Raw genomic sequence first — 24812 nt, 5'->3', positions numbered from 1 at the left:
TCCTTTATTTTATAAAACAAATTTTAAGTAACTTGGGTGAGCTACGTTACCGTTATCATCTATTCATCTATCTTCATTGTACCCAAACATGTTTTCCAAAAGAGAAGATCCCAATTCTCATTTCATTTTTAATGGTCTAAGCTTTTTGAGAATTATTGGCATCTTGCTTACAATGAAATTTATAACAAAATGTAAATGTTCAACAACGCTAATACATAATAATTTATTTTATTCACTAGCGCTTTCAGAAACTAGGTTTCAATTCAAAAGCGCTAGTGAATAAAACAAATTATTTTATTGGCCTTGCCTTGTTGAACATAGCTGGCTTATTAATTGGAATACTTCTGTACTTCTCGTCCATAAACTAAAAATATACTTTTCCACATAAACTACAAAGTACTCCAGTGTTATTGATGTCTTCCATTCGTATTTCTCAGAATCTTCGCATTGAAGAAGGAGCACATCATCGATAATAAATGACCTCCGCAACACAGCAGCAATCAAAATCTATCAATAACATTAACCCCAACTTCAACTCAGACATAACTCGATCATAACATAAAGAATAACAAACGATATGAATAATAATTATGAGGAACTATAGTTGCAGTTGCAGTGCAGTCAAGATAAATACTACGACAACGACGCTAGTTAGTGGTTAGTGACCGTGACTTTCTGAAATAGCTGCTGCTACGCCACCAGTTACTAGCGCATGCGCAGAAGCGCGGCATTTTCCGGTCTTGAAAGGCTCGCGGTGGGCCTTGTCAAATTAGAAAGGCAAAATCAAGATGGCGTCATCCTGTTTTGCTGATGATAGTAAACAAAAATCTGCCAACTCAACGTTATGATTACAATATAAGTTTATTTGTTTATTTTACGAGCAAGAGCAACCCATTTTAACAAGATCATAAACCGATGGTCGTTATTTAATCAAATGCCATAAGGCTATTGGCCTAAACCAATATCTCCAAACCAGGAAACTTGACTAGCCTATTTTCACCACATAGCTTTAAAAGAGGTAAATAAGTTAGTATTTATTTACTATCAAACAAAAACAATTTATAATGTTTCAAAATAACTTTAAATACAGAGGTTTTAACGTGCAATAACTTAAATATGTTTTTGATACAAGTCCCTGAAATAACGGATAACATAACCCCAAATAAATAGTATATGGTTAGGTTAGAATGAATTGGAATATTATTTGACAGCATCCCACCAACCGATCACACGGCCAACCTAACAACACGAAACACCAAAAACAAACCAGCCAAAACAGTGGCACGTTTTTCTCTAACGTTTTTACCAGAGAGTAGTGACTCCAGTTATAATCTATATCTCAATGGTCGTCCCACCCACGGCACCGTCGTGAAGTTAGGCCTACCGCACACGAGAGACTTTTTGTCGGCCGACTATTTAGTCGTAGTCGGGAGTCAAAGTCGGCCCCATAGTGGTAAATCTGAGCGCGCACACGGGCCGACCCCAGCAAGACAGTCGGCAGACTGTCTGCAGAGTGCAGACAGTCGGGACAGTTTGGTGCTGACCGATTTTCCCGCCGACTGCTCCCCGACTCAACTGTTGTGTCTTATTGATAAAGGCATGGAGATAAGTTTGAACGCGCACACTGACGACTAAAAAGTCTGTCTGTCTGACAGTCGAGTGCGTTGTTATCATGTGTATTATTATTGTTATTATGATAAGTATTATTATTTGTTAGTATTACCATTTAGGAGCTCCTTCGGAAAGTGGAGCTGGGAACGGTGCGGAAAGCGTCGGAGATGTAGGTGTCGAGCTGGTGTTGCCAGCAACTCTCCCCCACTCTGCCAGTTCTGCTGTAGGGATGCCGGAGGAGCCATTCAAAGCACCGCTGAGGTCGGAAGGCTCTGAGATGGTGCTTCTGCGTCAGGAATATCTTGACGCAGAGAGTGACATTGAAACCCGGCTCCAAGACATGGAAGCTACGATAAAGGCTATGCTGGACACCTTCCGGACCCAGAAAGCCGTAAATCAAGTGGTCAAAAACGGCATGGCCAAACTGGAGGATGACCTTGGCTTCGTTTTTGCATGCCGGGTGGTGAGTAAGGCAGCCATGGAGAAGATTGCCGAGAAGGTTGTGTCTCTGTCTGACGAAAGAACACTGCCTTCTAAGAAACCAAAAGAGTGTACCCTGCCTTCGGTGCGGGGAGGTCGGTCACGTCCGTAAGGACTGCCAAGTCGAGTCCTGTTTCCTTTGCAAAGAAAATGGACTCGCTGACAAACACTTGAAGCATATAGCTGGGTCTGGACAGTGTAGTGTATTCAAATCTGCACTACAGCAAGCGAAAGTCCTTTCACGAAGATAAGAATCCTTCAGTGCAATCTTGAGCGATCCAGGTCGGCTGACGCACTTCTATGTCAGCTTGCCCTAGAACACGATGTCGACGCGCTCTTAGTCAGCGAACAGTACCAGTACCGTGATAGGGACCCATCTTTTTGGTTCCCTGATAGTCTTGGTACTGCTGCATTCTGGGCGCGTAATGCAGCGAAAGTACAAGTACGGGGTCACGCGAAGGGCCGAGGTTTCGTTTGGGTTCGGTGCCGGGATGTCACTTACTTTAGTGTCTACCTCACTCCCAACGAGGCCATCCGTGAATTTCGTGAGAAGATAGACCGCCTGGAAGAGAGCGTGCGCAATACCACAGGACACGTCGTCGTGGGTGGGGATTTTAATGCTAGGGCTGTCGAGTGGGGAATGACCCTCACCAATTCCCGGGGCAAGTACATTCTGGACTTTGCTGCCAGAGCCGGACTCGTTGTCGTCAACGAGGGAAACACGCCAACTTTCCGGCGCCCTGGGATGCGGGGAACGATCCCAGACATAACCCTTGCATCTGAGTCCCTTTTGCCAAGGATCAGAGCCTGGAGAGTTCTGGAGGATTACACGGGCAGTGACCACCAGTACATTATTTTTGATGTCCTGGATGGTCATCAGAGACAAGTAGCCGCGTTTCGTCAAGTGCCCGTTCGATGGAATATTAAAAAATTGGACGTGGCAAAATTCAATGAAGCCATCTTACGAGGAACACCGGTGGTTCCCCCCGCAACTAGTGTGGCTCATGCAGAGGTGTTAGTTACATCCATGATGGGACTAATCGTCTCCGCTTGCGATGAGTCTATGCCTCGCGGAAGATCCCGGTGCAATAAGCGACCTGTGTACTGGTGGACTGCCGAGATTGCGGAATTGCGTCGGTCAGCATTGAGAGCCAGAAGACTTGCTACCAGGGCCAGAGAACCTGTAGACAGACGTCGTAAGTCGGATGCTTACAGAGTGGCTAGGAGGTCTCTTCGTCGAGCCATCAACCGGAGTAAACGTAGTTGCTGGGAGACATTAAGGGACGATATCGATTCCAATCCGTGGGGCTTGGGTTACAAACTGGTAACCAAGAAACTTGGCACCCGCTCTCCACCTTCCGTCATGGATGGGGCCACTATGGAGAGGATAGTCGAGTCCCTTTTCCCGGCTCACACGTTGCGCCCACTGCGGGATTTTGGAAGGGTGGATGACGTACCACTTTTCAGTCTTGGAGAGGTGGAGGCGGCCGTCCTATCCCTGAAGAACAATAAGGCTCCTGGACCCGATGGGGTACCCGGCGAAGTTCTCAAAAAGGTTTTGACTATTAACCCCTTGATCCTTTTACGCATGTACAATGCCTGCCTAGTCGAAGGAGTTTTCCCTTCGTGCTGGAAAACAGCTAGGCTTGTGCTTGTTGGGAAGGGGAAGGGAGATCCAGACCTGCCATCCTCTTACAGACCTCTGTGTATGTTGGATACGGCTGGAAAAGTCCTCGAGAAGTTGATACGTTCCCGACTGAATTCAGCCGTGGTCGCTGCGGGGGACCTGTCCCCTCGGCAGTATGGATTCAGGATGGGGCGATCTACGGTTGACGCTGTTGAAGAGGTGAAGCAAGCCGTGATGAGAGCTGAGGATTTTAACCACTACTCTCGAAGGGTTGTGCTGCTCGTCACTCTCGATGTGCGAAACGCATTTAATTCGGCGAGGTGGTGCGATATGCTGGATGCTCTGGAGAACACCTTTCACGTCCCGGCATACCTCATGCGTATCATAGAGGATTATCTCCGGTTCCGCCTCCTCTTGTATGACACTACAGAGGGCCCACGGACGATGAGTGTCACTTCCGGTGCTGCCCAAGGTTCCATACTAGGCCCGGACCTCTGGAATGTCGCGTATGACAGCCTCCTGAGGTCTGAAATGCCTGAGGAAACTGTTTTGGTTGGGTACGCGGACGACGTTGCAGTTTTGATAGCTGCACGTAGCGTTGAGCTGGCTCAGCTAAAGCTGAACCGAGTTATGCGTACTATAAACGCATGGATGACAGACCACGGTCTCTCGCTTGCTTTGAGCAAAACTGAGATCGTGATATTAACAAAAAAACGGATTGACACCATCGTGCCGTTGAGGGTAGGGGCCGTTGAAGTCCAGACCGTTCGTTCTGCCAAGTACCTTGGGATTATGGTGGACAGCAAGCTTAGCTGGCGGGATCAGATTTTCCGTACGGCGGACAAGGCCGCTAGGGTGGTCTCCTCTCTTAGCCGGTTGATGGCCAATGTCGGAGGGCCTCGGTCCAGCCGTAGAAGGCTGTTAATGTCTTCTGTCCAGTCCGTACTCTTGTACGGTGCTGAGGTGTGGGCAGACGCTCTAAATAAGGAGGTATATAGGATGCGGCTTGCCCGAGTGCAGCGTCAGGCAGCACTAAGAGTTGCATCCGCCTACCGAACAGTGTCCGAACCCGCCGTCCTAGTGGTTGCTGGAGTCATCCCCGTCAAACTTTTGGCGGCGGAGAGAAAAGCAATTTATCAGCGCCGTGGGAGGACCAGGCACGAACAGAGGAACGCACTCGCACCTACCAGCTGTGGCAAGAGAGCTGGGAACAGGAGACTCGGGGACGCTGGACCAGGCGACTGATAAAGCAAGTCCAACCTTGGGTTAATCGGCGGTGTGGAGAGGTGGACTTCTACCTCACCCAATTTCTGACGGGTCACGGCTTTTTCCGGTCGTACCTGTTCAGGATGGGCAAAGCCGTGTCACCCGATTGCATATACTGCCCAGGCATTCCCGATGACGTGGAACATACATTTTTCCACTGCCAGCGTTGGGAAAGGCCCCGCCTGGAGGCTCAACAGTTAGTAGGACTGCTGTCGGTGGACACGGTCATACCGATGATGACGGAGGGTGAGGACAATTGGACCTGTGTGTCACATTACATCCAGGGTATTCTCCGCGCCAAGAAGCTTGACCTTGACCGGGATGCGGTGTAGGTCTTAAAGTATCCAAATGCCATAAACGGTGAGAGCCCTGAGGGCTTAGGTAACATGTTGGCCTGACTTGAAGTAATGTGACAAACAATTCCAGGTCTGTGTCCAACAGAGTAGAGGGGGTTTTTTAGTGAGTAGTCTGCGATAGATTCAGGAGTCTCACACTACAGGCTGGCTACCTGTGTGCGTAAAAGCATTTTCCCTCCTCTCCCTTAAAAAAAAAAAAAAAAAATTATTATTTGTGTGTTATTGTTATTATTATGGCTTCGACAACCACCAGTGCAAGTATTTTGAGGGACGAGAAAGTTGATAAACTTATTGATGAAGTTGAGGCACGGTCCCCTCTTTATAAAAAGACTTTGAAAGAGTATTTGGTCATAATAAAAAAATATCCCCGCTGCATCAAACCTGCAGACTAAGTGAATTCCCATTTGCCTGATTTATTTTTTTATTTGATCTATTTCAATAAAATTAGGATAAACGAGTACCTAGGTTTGCTGCTACAGGGAGGGTATTCATATCAGGGTGTGTTTTAATAAAAAATTAATAGCTGAGTATAAAATAAATAGATTTGCAAAGTTTTATCAAAATACATCCATAAACAAGCAAACTACAACAGTTTATTTGTTCTACATATAAATGACATGCAACATTTTAACTTTAAATATTTTGGAATTTCCCTGTAACCATTATGATAACAATTAGCATGGTAAACTATTTGTTTTCAAGCTCTGCAAAATGTTTTCTAAAGAAATTGCGGAATCTTTTGTTTTTATCGTAAAAAAAATGGGAAACCCCCATTTGTACCCGATAAAACCCACCCATAAACCCCCGTTCCCATAGTCAAGCTGGTTTGCGAAATCATTCAAATAAAATACATGTAGATTTACACGTTTGTACAAAATTTCATCAAAATCGGATGGTTTTTTTCGAGTTATCGTGCTAACGGACAATATATATATATACAGGGTGAATTTTAAATGAGTTCCCCCCCTACTTTTTTCTGCATTTCTTAAGGTATCATCTCCGGACCACGTCAGATCATTGTTGAGTAGTAAGTACTTCATTTTGACTGGGTATACATTTTTGGCCGCCATCTTGGATCCGCCATATTGGATACAAAGTTTTTTTTTCAAATGTAAAGGTAGGGTTGTGACCCATTATTTCAAACCAGAATTTTACGCTGATTACAATGCCACAATTAGTTTTTAAAAATCTTGATCCGTTCTAAAGTTATGAGGACTTTTTATAACTTTAGTTTTTCGCGCATTTTAACATTGTGCATTTACAAACTAAGACCATAATCTCAAAATAGTGCTAGATAAAGATAAGTATACACCACCATTCATTGCCGACATATTTTCACTTGGTTATGACGGATGTAGTTTTTTCAGCCGCCATCTTGGATCCGCCATTTTGAAATGTGATCAATTAATTTAAATATGAAGGTGGTGTTGTGACCCATCATTTTGAGCTATTTTTTTATGCTGAACTCAATGCCGCAATCCGTTTTTCATTTGCATCTTTGGTTTTTGAAATATTGAAATTTTAAATAAGACTATTTTAATATTTCATCAAGACAGCTTGATAACCAAAAACGGATTGCAGCATTGAGTCCAGTATAAAAAAGTAGTTCAAAATGATGGGTCACAACACCACCTTCATATTTAAATTAATTGATCACATTTCAAAATGGCGGATCCAAGATGGCGGCTGAAAAAACTACATCCGTCATAACCAAGTGAAAATATGTCGGCAATGAATGGTGGTGTATACTTATCTTTATCTAGCACTATTTTGAGATTATGGTCTTAGTTTGTAAATGCACAATGTTAAAATGCGCGAAAAACTAAAGTTATAAAAAGTCCTCATAACTTTAGAACGGATCAAGATTTTTAAAAACTAATTGTGGCATTGTAATCAGCGTAAAATTCTGGTTTGAAATAATGGGTCACAACCCTACCTTTACATTTGAAAAAAAAACTTTGTATCCAATATGGCGGATCCAAGATGGCGGCCAAAAATGTATACCCAGTCAAAATGAAGTACTTACTACTCAACAATGATCTGACGTGGTCCTGAGATGATATCTTAAGAAATGTAGAAAAAAGTAGGGGGGGAACTCATTTAAAATTCACCCTGTATATGTGTGTGTGAATTTGAACGGATAGTGTTTTTGGCCTCTGGGGACATCAAAACAAAAAGGTAAATCGGTCCCGGGACCAGGTCTCACCCAGGGCCGGGCGCAAGCTCCCAGAGGGCGCACGGCCGAGAGGAAAAATATTTTTTTAATATCTAAAAATAAAATAAGTAACCATAGCTTAACATATTTTGCGAGTTGATGTAAAAATGAAACTCTTGCCAATAAAGCATTGTAATTTTTAAATTCATTAGAAGAAACAACTGTTAGAAAATATAAACAGTTTTTCAACATTACGCATCAATTTCGTTACAACATTGATAACGAACATTGGTCATACGGGAGTAGGCTGTAGGGATGTTGTCGAGCGCCCGAGTGGTACGCATCGTATTGCCACTGTAGGCCTACTCTTTGCACTGCCACTATGCTGGCTCAACGCCACTGATCGGAGTGATTAGGGGTGATTAGGGGCGTATGCATGTTAGACACCGTTACCACCCTTACCTCACAAAAAGAAAATGTATTAACTAATCTTTAGATCAGTTTACAGCAACCTGCAAGGTCAAGTTAAAATATATAATAAGTTTTGAATATTAAAAATACGATAAGTTTATCTTTAAAATTCAATAACGAAAAAAAATATCTGAGTTTGCAACAGGTTTTAGAAAAATAAAATCCCCTCCAAAGCACCATTTGGTGTCATTTCCTCCTCAGCTCAGACCTGAGGATAATTATGGTTGGCCGGACTATTGCTTTGCAAATATAATCTGGATGCAGTACCACCATAGATTAGCCATAAACTCAAGTCGACTTGTTATCATATTGTTAATCCTAAATATTGTTTTTCATGTCTAGTTCATATATGTTGGTGACACTGGAAGTTAGTTTTGACGTAATTTTGTTTCTATTAATTTAGGGATAGTTCGATGTTGCCGTTGTGATTGTTTTAGTTTCTTGTAATATAACCAGGGGACGACCTATTGTTTATGATTAGATCGTTTTATATGTTTTATCTGTGGTTTTATTTTGGACAAACTAGGTTTAAAAAACATATAACACTTAAATAAAAAGAATTGTTTTCAGCTAATCCCTAAGGATGACAAATCTACTAAAGGCCTATGTTTAACCTATGGTATCACGTACTGTTATGGAGTTCACGTTTTGGGGCCTGAAATTGGTATCAATGGACATGCTATTTTTTGCAGAAATGCTCTGTGGGTTGGATTGTTTTGTTTCAGTCCCACAAGCGTGAGCATTTGCTAAAAGCATAGAATTGCCAAAAGTGTTTTAAGACGGCATTTTGTTAAGGCTAACCAAGACAATTCTTAAAAAAAAACTTGCAATGATAACATTCCGACGAGGAGTGGTGTTCAAGCAATTAACATAGGCCTCTAGGCATGATATAGTTTTTAATAAAGGTTTGTGAGAAAGAAACTGTGACCAGAACAGGGGGCGGAAATATTATTTGGGCCTAGGGGCGCCAAAAGAGTGTAGGAGTTTTGCCAACGGGTATCAGGTAGAAAGGGTCCCCATCCATGAATTCCACATACTGCGGAGTTTTGCCAACGGTTGTGGGATGAGCGAGAGCGATTTCACGTGTAATCGTGAGAGTGGCTTCCGCTAGGGGTGGACAAACCAGGCAGGATGCTGACTGTATTCAAAGTAATGGAGTTATGCACCTCTGACTGTGAAAGGAAATGTATTGAATTTTTAACCTAACCTAACCTAACCTAACCTAACCTAACCTAACCTAACCTAACCTAACCTAACCTAACCTAACCTAACCCACTGCGACAAGCGCATAACTGCCAAGCGTAGACAACCCTGACAATCGCTCTCCCTCCCTCCGTCACACTCTTTCTCCCACCACCACCGTTGGCAAATCTCCGCACCAAGAGGTGGCCGAAGGCATCCCCCCCATCTACCTGACACCCGTTGGCAAAACTCCGGTTCCCCGCCAAAATGCTAAATCCGGCCCTGGTCTCACCATGAGACCTACGGTTACAGCTTATTCCCTAAAAGTTATGGGATGAGGTATTTGAAGCCGGGGTATTAACAATTGGTCAAAACTATCAACACTCTATATTATATATTTAAAGTATGTATAAATATATTTTGAAACACGTCAGATATTTTATTAATAAAATAATAATATATTTATTTGTAGAATATAGGCTATAGCCTATAATATTTTAATTAGCAAATAAATAATTTGCATCTTTTTTTTATAGTGTCTATCAATTTATACATGCATTTTTTGTATGATAATTGCTATTGCGAAAGCGTTAAAATTAAGTCAATAATAATACGTACTCTGAATGGTGTCACTCTATCATGCACGTAAAGAAAAAAAATACGCATATGGTTAAGAGGCAGTATACATGTTCGGCAGCTACATTTGGGTCAAACGAAAAAAAGTGTTGATGGGTTTTATTTTTAAAATTGCAATATGTGACAATGAATGTGATCATAGAAATCTCGAATGATTGGCTAGAAAAGGGTGCTATAGTTCGGCCGCTTAGAAAGCGACCTCCTCCAGCATTGGTTTAGCATTAAGGTGGTGACACACTATCGATCTTTTCCCCGATCAAGACCCCGAACCGAGCAGGGAGAAGGGAGAAGGGAGATAAATTTCAGCAAAATTTCACTCCGAACATTTCCCCGAACAAGACCAAGACCAGACGAATTCTACCGAGCGCGGCAAAAGGGAGTTTAGAGAGAGATGGAGAGTGTGTGCGAGTGAGAGCGCGTTAAAAGACGCTTTTTGAAAACTTGTCGCAAAAATAAAATATTCTAGAAAGGATACTTAGTTATATGTACTGTATTGATTTTTATTGGTTTTATTAATTGAAATAACGTTACAGAATGATAATTTTAATTGCCCTTAATAATATTAAGGTTTATATTAATTTTGAAAGAATTTCAGACAACATCAATTACTTAATTCACTTTAATATTATTGATATAATTGATTTAACGGTTTCTACATTTTGAACCTCGACCAAACAAACCACAACATGACATCTTAAATGGCCATAATATATAACGGCAACATATTACCCAACATTTATTTATTTTACCAATTAAAGGGTCTAATTGACATATTAAATCATAACTCAACGCTAGCACAGGCGGCCGCTCGGTGCGGCGCTCGCGACGGCGTACGGGGCAAGTGACACACTATCGTACATCACTCCGTACATCGGACCGATCTTTTCTTTGATCTTTCACCAAAAAACCGCCTCCAGAGCGCTCGTCTCCCTGCTCGGCCTGATGTCTGGTTCGCCGTCTGGATCGGTGTACGGACCCGTGACACACTATCGAACATGCTCCCTTCGACCTCCCTTCTCCCTTCTCCCTGCTCGGTTCGGGGTCTTGTTCGGGGAAAAGATCGATAGTGTGTCACCGTCTTTAGCGCGCAGGTCGTTTTCTAAGCGGCCGAACTATAGCGACTTGCGACCTTTTAAGAAACGAATTAAGGAAAAACAGATTAACAGAATCATATTATACTGTAGTATCAAACATTTTTCAAGTATTGCAACCATTGCAACTGACGGCCGCTCTTTAACCATTTGAAAACTAATGCTAACAACAGTCACAAGTAGCTCAGAGGTAAGGTAAGAAGCTCATAAGTCGAAGGACTCAGGTTCGAGACCCACCCGGGCTAAACAAATTTTATCCAGTAATTTTTTCAAAATTTGTTTTTATGAACTATTTAATCAATTTACTCAACTGATAGTTGTGCTTATCATACTAAATCTTCATTATTTTATGTTTTTATATTTAGGCCTCATGGGATGTTTGGAAAATATATTAAATACATTTTTTATTTAAATATTATTCACTAAAATATATTATTGGGACATATTTTTTAATATTTAATAGATTCAAGAACATATTTTATATATATTATATATTTTAAATATTATATAAAATTGACATTAATACACAATTGAGATATATAAAATAGATTTTAAATATATTTATTCATGTGTATTTAATATATATTTGTGCTACTAGGGATACTATGGTATAGGGGGAGAAAGTAAAAAGCCTTCAAGGACCGAGTCCCACAAGGCTCAAAGCTCAAAGGACGTTCCATTTTAGTGGGGAATGGTTATGGTTAATGGTTTCGGTTAAAACTAGGGTGGTCTGCCGTTACACTTTAGACGCATAAATGAGCGAAACATTATTTAAAGATTGTCAATGGCTAAAACAGCTAACATCCTACAATATGTTCCCTTTCAACAGATTCACGGTTTGTTTGCCCGATACTTCTACAAGAACTTCTTTCTTCTTTGCCCAAGATCCGTGTCTGTTAATTTACATCAATCGGTCTAGTGAAAATGGTGGATCCAGAAGCAGGCCTTCAAATGGCTTAACACTTGATAGGCCTACGTAGGACAAACCTAAGCCATATTCTGAAGATCCAATGTCCACAACAGCTTGGTCCACAGTTATACCTTGTGCTTTATGTATTGTTAATGCATACGCTACTTTGAGTGGAAATTGTTTCCTTACACAAGATACGTTGGTTTTTTTTTTTAAACTTGCGCTTTAGATAACAATAACAATAGGTATTTCGCCTTCATTTAAAGTGGATCCATTATATATTTATCAAATTTCACCATAACACATAACGGAATTTCTGACATCGGAATGCGGTTTTCTGTTGGAGAGTAAATAATATCCTTTACAAAGCCAAGTGCACCATTACACATTCCTTTTGTTTTTGTCCATAGATTTTTCGTTAGCATCACGCGACATAGCTTTGCTGACAATCCTTGAGCTTCGTCTGTTGTAGCAAGTTCAGCTGTCGCGTTATTATGCTTTGCCTTTATAAGTGCTACAGGTTGATTTAGTTGACGCAATCGAACCTCGTTATATTCAACAACATCTAGTTTCTTGGCCTTGATTCGTATATGTTATTGTAGATGGAATGGTCTCGTATATTTGTTGAAAACCGTTGACTAAATATTTAGTCCTCTTGGGTCACATTTCCGTCACCAATGTATTTAAGTGTATCACGAAATGCTTTTTGGGAATCACCTGTTTGTCGCATAATCTGTTTCAATTCAAAACCTTGGAAAATTGTTTAAATATTAGCTTTCCTCTCACGGAAGCCATGTTTTGATTATTTGCTTGTGCAAGCATTGAAGAGTCACCAACGGTAACTGATGAAAATCTCCAAACAAATATACTATTATATTGCCAAATACTAGTGTTGGTTCTCAGGTTTTATTGGACTACCATTCAGATTCGGCTAAGTGTATCAAAATTCTCTTTGTTAGCTAGTGTTGACAGTGGTCAATCACTAGCTCATGTTCTTCAAGTTATTTTTGTTTTACTATTTATTGTTATAATATATATATATATATATATATATATATATATATATACTACTACTACTACTACTACTACTAAGTTACATGAGCAGGTAATCTAGCAAGTTATCATGTTATAAGGTTGGAAAAACTGGTTACATATTTGACGTGTATTTTTTGTACTTGACAATTTCCGTTTTCTCATTATCATGTAATTGGAAGCAATGTGACCGTGTATGATGTAACTTGTGAAATAGTTTTTAAGTTTAACCACAGACTGCAGGACTTATTACATCCAGAGCAAAGCCGGAATTTTATATATTTATTTAAACATCTGTTAACTAAGTCTGGTTCATCAATAAAGTTTCCTAGCAAGACCTGACAACAAATTGTTTGTAATAGTTGAATTTATTTAACTTACATAGTATTTTACTGAATTATCATATAGTTTTGGTTACAGTTCGGTGTGATTAAGTTAATGTTTGAAAGTGATTATTCACAGTGCAGTTACCTGTTACATTACTATATTATCATTTAAATTACAATGTGTATCAAAATTCCTTTGTAGTGTTATCTGTTGATTGGTTAACTTTCGTATTTTATCTAAATTTACAATTAAATGCCACCATTTAAGACGAAGAACTGTGAATGGCTATGGAGGGAACGCAACGAGACCGCTTTCATGGAACCTCCCAATTTGACGGATACAGAGTGGCAGTACCGCCGTGGTGATACATACAATCTCAGACAAATTTGCGTTACATTTTTACATTGAGGTGGCTTACATTTTAAGCAAGAAAAGACTGGCCGAGACAGTTCAACATTTACTCTTTGTTGTCTTAAATGAAAGGTTCGTTTAGATCATTTGCGGAATTCGCCATACTTTCAGGAACTATTTGGAAACTCTCAATCTGAAAACAGGGCTGTGAGGCTTGAATCCAGCAGTTATCTGGATAAAATTGTAAATTCTATTCCGCCTTTGCCATGGTCAGCTCTGAAGCTCATTTTGACGAGAGTATCACACAAGGGATCTAAAATTTTTAGGATCCATGATACGTTTTACTTTTTACCACCGAGTAGGTAATCTAATTCCTCAAGAAGGTCATGATCCTGAATACGCACAGATCTATAAGTACCGGTACGACGTTGGCACTGGAACCAAACAGCGCATGTAAAACAATTCAAACAAAAAATGCAATGAAAACATGTATTCGGGAAATAGGGTCACAATACCAACCCATTTGCCCAATCTTTTAAAACTGTGGCAGAAATTTGTAGGGACGAGAGCTCTGAGGATTCAAGTTAGATTATATATGTGCATAGTAAGAGACAAAAGAAATGAATTCCCTCGCTACAATGATGGATGCTACCTGTATAGATGTCGCAGCTATTTTAAAGCTGAAAACATAGCACCACTACCACCTGGCCAAATAAATCTTTGTTTTTATTTATTTTCACAAACTAATAGTAATAAACGTGAATCCGTTCTAGATACGTCGTAAAATCCATTCTTATGTTCCCAACCGCAGACTTTGGTTGGGGCACCTAATTTAAACACGCCTAAAACATAACATGTCGTAAACATAATTTAACAATGCTACACAGTTACGTGTCGTACTGGTTGGCGTCAAGAGAGGGATTTAGCTTAAGCTTGCTACATAGGTCTGAAAAGCTCACTTTACAGTGTGTGGTTGACATCTACGTTCTCATAGAGGGAGTGCCTACAGTACATAAGAGATAACCAAAGCAGTATGAGAACGGATCCTATATTTAAAGTGTACCGGAGATTACTTTTCTAATTTTTTACAACATAATATTTTTCACATTTCTATAATCAGTCATAGAAATTACTTTAGAGTGACTCAATGATTGAGGTTTTGCTGTTTATGTTTTTTGTTCTCCATTATTTTATTACAAGTTGCAGTTTTGCTCGATTTCGAGCAACAGGTTATCTAGTTTAAATGAAACGAGATAAACCCATATGTCATAAACCCAATATAATTTTTCTTTCAACCTACATTAAAATAACAAGCGAAATTGCGTGACCCGTAAAATAAAATCCAGAAGGAAATTTGCTAATATTTTTTACCAAAACATTGTGCTCAGTATTCTTTAGCTGTTGGCCAAATTTCATATCAATTGGTCAAGCCATTACATTCTGATGCTCTTACAAAGAAGTTACAAAGTGAGGGAAAGTGAGCTTCGCTCAATTAATAAGTGACGCAAGTGCAAATTGACAGTTTCAAAGTTGCAAGAGAGAGAGAGAGAGAGAGAGAGAGAGAGATCTTTATTTACAAATCGTTAAGATTGAAAATTGTCAATTATATTACAGTATTACAGAAACTTCTTTCGAGAGTGTCTTTCAGAATAATCTATCTACAGAGCTCGCCAGTCCAAGAACTCTCCAACGCCGAAAGGATGGTGGAGTATGGAGCAGCCATTCCCGGAGTACTGTCTTCAGCTTCTCAGGTCTGGAGCGGTTAGCTGAATTTTTATTTCAGGATTAATCTTGCCAACATTGTCATTTGGAGGCTTCTGATTGGCTGAGGAAACACCATTACCGGAACGATACGGGTTGCCGTCATCGGTCTCGGTAGCATAGTGGATAGGGTGCTGGGGTGCTGTACCATAGACAACTATTTGTCTATGGCTGTACTGACAAACGGGAGGGCCGGGTTCGAATCCCTCCGAGAGCACTAACTTTTTGTCTAGGGTTTTTTTCATTATCAGCAAGTTTGGTTGGTTTGGTTAGGTTACGACATTTTAATTTTAAAAACTAAAACATTTTAAGATTGAATTTGATCCATTTATAGTTTTATTTTACGAACAGAACTATTTTTTCGATTAAACCCTCATTCGATTTTTCATTATCAGCAAGTCTGGTTAGTTTGGTTAGGTTATGACAGTTTAATTTCATGATTAAAAAAATATAAAATTGAATTTGAGGCATTTATAATTTTATTTAATGAACATAGAACTAATTTTTCGATTAGTAAACCTTCAATAGTCAATCAGAAGCCTCCAAATGACACTGTTGGCAAAATTAATCCTGAAAAACTTACACTACAAATCATATACACTATGAGCCTCCAAATATGTAATTCTTAAAACACATGGCTCACTTACTCTACAGATCATAGTCTACACGAGCGTCGTAAATAATATTGAAGGTCACTTACTCTACAGATCATAGTGCCTATGGGCCTCGTATTATATATTTAAAAATAATACAGTTGGAAGGTTCACTTACTCTACAGATCATAGTGCCTATGAGCCAAGCGTATGAATTATTTTTCAATTCAGGAATAAAGACTGCTCACTTACACTACCGTTCATTCAGCTACACGTCACGCGCGGTTTGCAGCGCATCGTTGCAGGCGTTTATGGTAAACCAATAGAGTAGTAAAAGTAAAGAATCAACATATACGTATATATTTGTATTTTTTAAACAGTTTATCTGTCCATTTTGTAAAAAAATGGATCTATATCTATAGTCTATCAATTTGCACTTTTGTAAACTCCATATTTTTATTTAGCCTTTTCCAGTAAATAATATGTTACAAAAAGAAATAAGTACTTCACAATCAACAGTTTGTTATATTAACGAAACCAAAGCTCTGCTACCATGTTGAAATTAAAGAAAATAACTGTTGATTCAGGAAAGAATAATTGTATTAAGACATCTTGCTACACTCACATCTATAAACTCATATTATTTGTTTATATATCTATTTTTTAACAAGTATTTCAATCTATTCTATACTAGAATAATAGGTAAATTTAATAACCATTTTAACATCGGTTAGTTACACTCCATCAAGTGCACTAACATACAAAAACTTTTAAAAAGTTTTTAACTAAAAACGATTTGGAAGGTCTATTGGATTAACTCTTTTGAGCCTATATGTAGCTTCACTATTGTCGAGGAGGTTAACTGCCAGGAAATTTGGATGGGTTTCTAATTTTCTTTGGTATTTTTCACTTCGTTTCTTTACTTCTTCTTTAACATAGGGCAATTTTGTATCTTGATGAATTACTTTATATGTGACAAACCAAGGTGCTTGTAAAATTTTTCTCAGTGTTTTCGATTGAAACCTTTGACAAAGTTGCATTAATAATAATAGCACACAGCTGTAAAAAAAACATAGAGGAATATTATTGAAATGACAGATAATCACATATCTTAACACTTTTCCGCCAGACCAATCCTTCCTCTCTGGTATTAGTACTTTGAAAGGCTTTCCAAAGGAGTGTTTTTTGGACATGTGATCTGAAGGCAGGTCCAACTCATCACTACGTACCACCTGAACAATTTTGGAGTGCCCTTTAGTGTGATCCCTGTGATGGTTATCCATAAGTTTTCGCATCTCAGACGTAGGGCTGTTTTTCTTGCTACCACCTTGATAAAAATGTCGGTGGGTCAAGCAGACAATCTAGGGCCGCTCCAGGACAGCTACTTACTGCCCCAGTTATCATTAGAAGTGCAAGCCTCTGAACTCTTGCTAAAACTTTGACAGCTGCAGTAGATTCCATCTTAGGCCACCACACAAGCGAACCGTACGTCAAGGCGACCCGCAGACAACAGATAAGTACAGCCAATGCAAGGCTGTAACCCCCATTGTTCCACCTACCATCCGCCATTAGGGACCACTTACCACGATCAATGACTTTTTGAAGATGTGGTCTCCAGTGAAGTGGTCTGTCCAAAATTACACCTAGATACTTCACCTGATTCTGCAGCTCAATTTTAGTGAGCCAATTCCTTCCAGTTTCCTTCTTCTTGTGAAGGGTACCATTACAACTTTTCTGGGATTAATGGAGAGCCCAACTTCAAGACACCAACGGTCCACCACCCTTAAAGCTCAGTTCATAAGGTCAGTACAGGATCATAAGGTACCCTTAAAGTTCATAAGGTCAGTTATGGTTCCGTGGAACTTTCCAACCACAAGGATTGCAACATCATCAGCGTAGCCTAAGGCAAGGACCCCACTTTCATTGAGGGTCCTTATAAGGTCGTCTACTCGTCTGCTACCGAATTCCAAAGGAGGGGAGATAGAACCCCACCCTGGGGGCAACCTCGAGTAGTTCTTGCCTCGATCGTATCATTATGGCGTGAGAGCTAGCCTGACCTTCCTACTGTGAAGCAAGGATTCAATCCACTTACATGTAATCTTGTGAAATCTCCATAAAACAAGAAGCATTAAATAGGGTTTAATTTAACTATACGGTAGGATAAGAAGTTTACTTGCACTGTTCACAAACATACATAACATACACGGTTTGTTGCTGTTGGTTAAATAATAAGACCGCATGTTCATAGTAGCCTTACGAACATGCGGATACAAATATTGATTTGAGAATACCTAGTTATTTTTAAAATGCTGATTCATGTACTTGGTTTCATTCCCAATCACATTAGATATAAATATTATTTGTTATAACCTAATTATGATTAAATACAATCTGTAAAATCTACTGTACCTTTTCGATTGGTAGTAGCATAGATAAAACATACATGGTAGTAGTTTCCAAAAGGCGTGTAATCCTTTCGCTTTATTATTTGATCAGTGGCCATCATCCGAATGTTTATCCTTTTTACTGTGTTTAGGTCGTGGCTTTGAGGCGGTAGCTGCAAAAAGGGCCTTTATGCCAGAACACTGATTTGAGAAAAACGAGTTCGAAAAAATGTCATTCTTGCATAAATATTGCATTTACTAAGAATCTAACTTGGAATACTTCTCCATATTCTTTAGAACCTGAAGCAAACTTTGTTACCATGGTTTTTTAATAACAATATCAGGCTATTAAGTATTTTTTGTTTATGTGAAATAGTGCATGGGCCCTTTTTGCATAGATGAAGTTTTTACATGCCCTTTTTGCATAGACCAATATTTATATGATCTGTTAAAGCATAAAATATGTGTTTTCTTAGGCAATTTCTAACAGTTTGATAAGAAAAATTTAAATTTAAAATGACATCTTACCGGCTCAGTAATTAAAAATAATAAAATCATAGTGTAACCTGTAAGAGAAAAAAAGGTAGGCTGCACAGTAAAATATGAGTCATAGTTGAAAATGTAACACTTTTATTTTACAATAAAAAAGTGAGTCATAGGCTAGTTGGATATCTAATACTTTTATCTTTCAATGTCTCTACAATTTAATTTAATTTATTAACCTCTGACGTTTTCTAGTATTTCGAGCCCATTCTTCCTTATTTTCACTTTTCTTCTTAGCACCCTTCTTCTTAAAAGTGTCCAAAATAGTAGATTTATTAGTTAGCATGATGTTAAAGAATAAAATAAACTGAATATTCCTATTGTTTGGTCACTAACACACTCCAAAACTGAACAAAACAAACATAATAACATTCGTAACATACCGGGTGTCCCACGAAGGGGTTTAAACGTTTGATTTTATATTACGTGCCCATTCATGCACCGAACCTTTTTAAACTTTACACAGTTTACAAAGTAGGTTCTAAAAATATTCTGGAAAAATTTCAACTCCCTAACCTTAGTAGAAACAAAATGGCGGCTTATTGACAAATTTACCAATGTGCTTTCTATAAAAACTACTTTCATGATTTATTATTAGTTATTTATTTATTATTATTATTTATTAGTTTTTTGATTAATTTTTAGTTTTCCATTTGGCTATGTTCTAATTTTTTCTTGTTTTAAAGTCATATTGCCCTGGAAAGTAACAATAAAAATATTTTATAAAACCAAAAATACCCTTTTTAATGTTTTAAAGTAACTTTTTCAATATGCCGCCATTTTGTTTCTACTAAGGTTAGGGAGTTGAAATTTTTCCAGAATATTTTTAAAACCTACCTTGTAAACTGCGTAGTTTCAAAAAGTTCGGTGCATGAATGGGCGCGTAATATAAAATCAAACGTTTAAACCCCTTCGTGGGACACCCTATACATAACATTCAGTGTCATTAACCTCGATCTATGCAAGAAGGGCCTATACACAACTTTCTTATAACAGCTGTACAAAAAAAAAATACTTCAGGTTCAAATATGAAACTTTGCAGGTATACCAACAAACAGAATTGAAAGAAACGTTCTCCAAAAAGGGCCTATGGATCCATAGGCCCTTATTGCAGCTACCTCCTCGATTATCCCATATACTATGATTCTTTGTTTTGTTTACATTTACATTGTTATTTTGTAACCATCGTGGCAACCCATAAGGCCAATGTTAAAATTTACAAACTTTGAGTTACTTTTAAATTATACAGGCATTATCAAAAAATTGAAATTGGTTTCGTCTAAACCTTCCAAACATTTGAGAAAACAACCTTGGTAGGTTTGGCTAAAATATGTTCAGCCATTATTGAGTTAAAGTGTTAGAAAGGTTGCATTGAAGTCGATCCCAAAGAGTTTCTCTTTGCTCCGCTCAACTATAGTATGGTTTAAAAAAAAAACATAACTTAAGTTATGGTTAAGTTGGTTGGTTATGGTTAACTTAAGTAGGTTTAACCAGCTTCTAATTTGACTGAATTTGTAGATATTTCATTTATTGATCTCAAAGTAGGGGAGAGGTGGTGGATGCTGTTTATCTGGTTAAAACTTAAAAGATATACAACATACCACCGGTACTGTGGCATCGTCCTGTAATCCAGCAACTATGAATACCATACTCCATGTTGTGGATTAACGTCTGCACTATTGTCGGGACCACGTAAGTTTGCAGTTGGTGGCAGCCAATCACAAGACAAGGCTAGTGCGACCTTGCTACGTCGCCCATTGACAACACTAATTAAAATATACAAAGCAATATTTTCAAATCAGCTGGTAGATTTGCCAACACCGCACCGTTCTCATTGGTTCATTCAAAACTATATGGTAAATAGGCTCCTCCCTCAACTGCAAACTTAAGTGGTCCCGACTATAGTGAGTACTACGACTATCCGCAGTACTGTCCTGATATTTTAGACCAATTTGTTAATTACAAGGTAAAAAAGTGGTTCACATTCCACTATAAACTGTAGGTCCCTTGGTTGCCATTGGCTGTAATTAAAATCTGTGTCTAAGGAAAATGTCGGCCTTAGTCACGAACAAGACTACAAGATCATACCACTCATCTCCATTCATACTTGGCTTAAAGTACCATACCTTTGTATGGTCGCCATTTCAGATTAAAGTATTAACATTTTTCTGTTATTAGCTTGAAGTTCACTGCAATATTCTAGAATTAATAAAAAAATTTATACTAACTAAACTTAAGTCATTGTTTATCGCAATAATTGCAGCCACTGACTTTTAAAAGTGATTGCTGACATCAAAGAAGTAGCTATACCCTATTCTCTTTTGTCTTGTCAGTGTCTTTCAAATCAGTCACCTCCCATAAAAGACAGACAAACGCACTAATTAGATTTATTACTCGTTGGCATGTTTCAGGACTACAGGGCATGAGCCATGAACTTGATAACAATATAGCCTCCCAATCTGAATCACAAGAGAGTACTGCTCAACTCTTTAATAACTTAACTTCTTTCTTCTTATGTAGCTTGTCAATATTTCATAGATATACGAATTAAGTTTCTGATCCATCTAATAATATGTTTTCATCTTCGTTTTTGCAATAGTTTTACAATATCAAGAGAGAATACTCACAATAAAAGCATGCTGTAAAAATGTTTGATTAATTGTAAATAAATAAATAAATAAAACAAAAACAGATAGACCAAAAATAAGTGGATTTGAGAAGAAGTATTGAGAAAGGATGTGATTATCATATTTATTTTTGTAACATACAAAATTAAACACTGAGTAATTGACTCAGGGGTAGGTGGCTATGGTCTTCAAAATTTATAGCATTATCAGTGTCCAAATCCAATACACACAGTTAAAAATCACAAAAGCAATAGGAAAAAGCAGTCTGCTTCTACGATCAATCCAATTTGCAATTTCTTGAGGAGTCATTGTGAAAAGTGTTTTTGAGGGCCCTTTTCCTTCCAGTTTAGGCACTGATAGAGGTGCAGTGGATAGCCTGTCTTGCATGTTCATTGATGAATGTGTAGAGCTATATATAGAAAAGTCACCGTTGAGTTTCTGGAAACAATATAAGTTCAAGTTTTCAATATATTGTAAGAAAACTGTACAGTATATATATATATATATTAAAAGAGATTAAAGTACAGGGTGTCCCAGACCACCCAGGCATAGTTCCAATATAAAAGCAAATAGAAACCTATAATTGCAACTGGAACCCCTTATTTTGACCCCAAGGAATTCAGCAAAGTTATTTTTAAACCCAAAAAAGCACCCCAAAGGACAGATTTTGGAGGGTGGGGGTGGTTTTGGGAAATTTTCAAATGTAAAGGGGGGTCTTGTTATACCTCATTTTAAAGGTCTTTGAGTCCTGAGTAATTTAGTGGAAAAAGTTTTAAATTATTTTTATCCCTATTTACAGGTCCAGTAAGTTCCTTATCATCTGTTTTATCTCTTCAAATGTGACCAGTTTCATTCACACGCTCATTGATTTCATGGTGATTTTTATTTATTTATAGCATCTAAACAAAATTGTTTATTCAAAGCTTTATTAGAGCTATGGAGTTAAAAAATAACTAGGAATATTTGAAGTTGTGTTCTTTCCCTTATTAATCTTCCTACAATAATCTGGGTAGTATTATTTTTTTACCAATTAGTTTTAATCGAGACCTAGACGTGTACATTAACAACAGCAAACACTTTGAATACGATTTAGTAAAACATTAAAATACACTAATTTTGCTACAGCTCTTTAACCAATAAAGATACCAAAAAACATTAAATGCAAAAATTGTAGCTAATTTTAAGGGCTACAGTGTGGTTTGTAATGAAACCCATGTTGCTATTTGAAATTTTTGAGATAACAGCTTTTGAAACTTCAAAAAGTTTGAAAATGTGTAACATAAGTAAAAAGATTGGAAAAGGGTTGAAAACCACAGGTTTTTTGAAAGCTCATTTAGCTAATTAGTGTTATCACAATTTGAACCTCCACGAAATTCCACCTCTTTGCAGTGAAAAGTAGTTCAAAGGTTTATTTTTTGTAAGTTTTTGAGCACCCTGTAAATAGGGATGAAAATAACTTAATTTTTCAAATTTTCCACTAAAATACTCAGGACTCAAAGACCTTTAAAATGAGGTATAACAAGACCCCCCTTTACATTTGAAAATTTCCCAAAAACCACTCCCACCCTCCAAAATCTGCCCTTTGGGTGCGTTTTTGGGTTTTATAAATAATTTAGCTGAATTCCTTGGGGTCAAAAAAGGGGGTTCCAGTTGTAATTAGGTTTCTATTTGCTTTCATATTGGAGCTATAGAAGCCGGCCAGGTGGTCTGAGACACCCTGTATTTTCTTTCCTCCAATAAAATCATGCATATATACAAATAATGCTGTCTTCGTAAAAGTTTGATTTAAAAATTTATTTAAAACTGATATTTATGGTATATAGCTCTATTAAAATATCTAGTTTTTAGTTTTGATGAAAAGATGAGTATATTAAGACTTGACAACAATTAAATTAGACTAGTGTGCCCATTGCTTGAAATCGAGCAATTGTCAAGTACTGGTATTATACAGGAGTGATTAAACAAATTAAAGTCATCTTCTATGAGTGCTCAAAATCGAGCAATTGTCAACCGTTATTATACAGGCGTTATTTAAAACTGCAGTAATAACAGTCATAATTTTCGATTTTGATAAGTTTAAAAGACTCAAAACTTATGTAACTAATTGAAATATTCACTCTACAGTATTAATAACGGGTTGAAATAATAAACACTTATTGTAAAAATGTTTTTTAAAATTTTTTAGAAGCCGGCCTAATTTTTTAGTGTTTTATACAAATGTTTCCCGACTTATAGCTGTTACCAGTAAACATTTCTTGCATGTATTCATTTCATCTGACATTAGGTAGGTTTTATATACCACTGTGACAACATGATTTGTATTCTTCATGATTGTTTTACTTTCAAAATAAGTTGCAAAGCAGTACTGGTAAAAATTATTCATCTCTCCAAGTGATTGTGTATCTGGATTCCTTACTGTTAGACCATGCCTCTCTTCTTCTCTTCTCATACGTATAAGATTACCCCAATAACAAGAGTTATTGGATAAGAGTTATAAGAGTAATAAGAGAGTAATAAGAGTTATTGGTCTTAACCTCCTCCTGTTTTCAATAGGTATTTCTTCTTAAAACTCAAGAAATTTTCTGTTCTTCCAACAAAACTGATAAACTGTTTGGATTGGTCTATAACCTCCTGAATATTACAAACATTAATATTTACTCCCAAGAAGCTGGCGAGTTTCTTCTATAAGTATAAAAGAGGATGTTTGTATATTTGGCAGTGATAAACTCAGGCAACCCTGAACCGATTGCCACGAAACTTGGTACATACGTGTAGAATTTCATGGAATAGGTTTATACACCATCAATTTCGTGATCCGTCCAATCGGCTCCACCCCAGTGGCTCTGGAGTTTCCCATGTTAACCTTATGAGAAATGGAATTAATGAATCTTAACAGCTGTTTCAATTAAACAAGTTGGTTCTGTTCTATGATGTTCAATAGCATTAAAGTTACAAGGATTACCAACAGGGTGCAGCACTATTATTTCTTTTACATTTATGACAATTTGACAACAGCTAATTTGCAACTAAAAGGTGAGTGAGCATAGCGAACGAACTTCAACCTGGAGGCGAGTTAGCGTAGTGAACGAGCTAACCTGAAGGCAAGTGAGCGTAGCGAACGAGCTAACCTGAAGGCAAGTGCGCGCAGCGAACGAGCTCCAACCTAAAGTTGAGTGAGCGTAGCGAACGAGCTCCAACCTAAAGGTGAGTGAGCGTAGCGAACGAACTTCAACCAGGACGTGATTGAGCCATGCGAACGAGATCATCTTGAAAATTAAGAAGTTAAACGGGGCAAAGCCCGTGGGTTACAGCTAGTTTTATATACAGCTGTTTTTTTGTTTTTAATTTTGTTCAATGTAATTCTTATGGTGAAAACTCGACCTTTGAAAGGGTCTCACTCCCTTTAGGG

The 24812-nt window shown here is 38.2% G+C and overlaps 1 protein-coding gene across 1 annotated transcript in view; it reads right to left on the bottom strand.

Annotated features, from left to right (window-relative positions):
- Positions 1-21535: 21535 nt before the first annotated feature.
- The window catches only part of LOC128982104 (pH-sensitive chloride channel 2-like), a 57721-nt gene continuing 54444 nt past the window's right edge, over positions 21536-24812 (bottom strand). Inside the window, exon 9 of the mRNA XM_054401156.1 lies at positions 21536-21841. Within this exon, the coding sequence (XP_054257131.1) occupies positions 21599-21841 (243 nt within the window). The 3' untranslated portion in view covers positions 21536-21598. The remainder of the gene's footprint in view (positions 21842-24812) is intronic.

This window comes from Macrosteles quadrilineatus, unplaced genomic scaffold (assembly GCF_028750875.1).
Source record: "Macrosteles quadrilineatus isolate MER2022 unplaced genomic scaffold, UCM_ALF_1.0 Scaffold_1__1_contigs__length_201487025, whole genome shotgun sequence".
Lineage (NCBI taxonomy): Eukaryota > Metazoa > Arthropoda > Insecta > Hemiptera > Cicadellidae > Macrosteles > Macrosteles quadrilineatus.
Note: the sequence above shows the minus strand (reverse complement) of the source record. Positions and strands in the feature narration are given on the sequence as shown.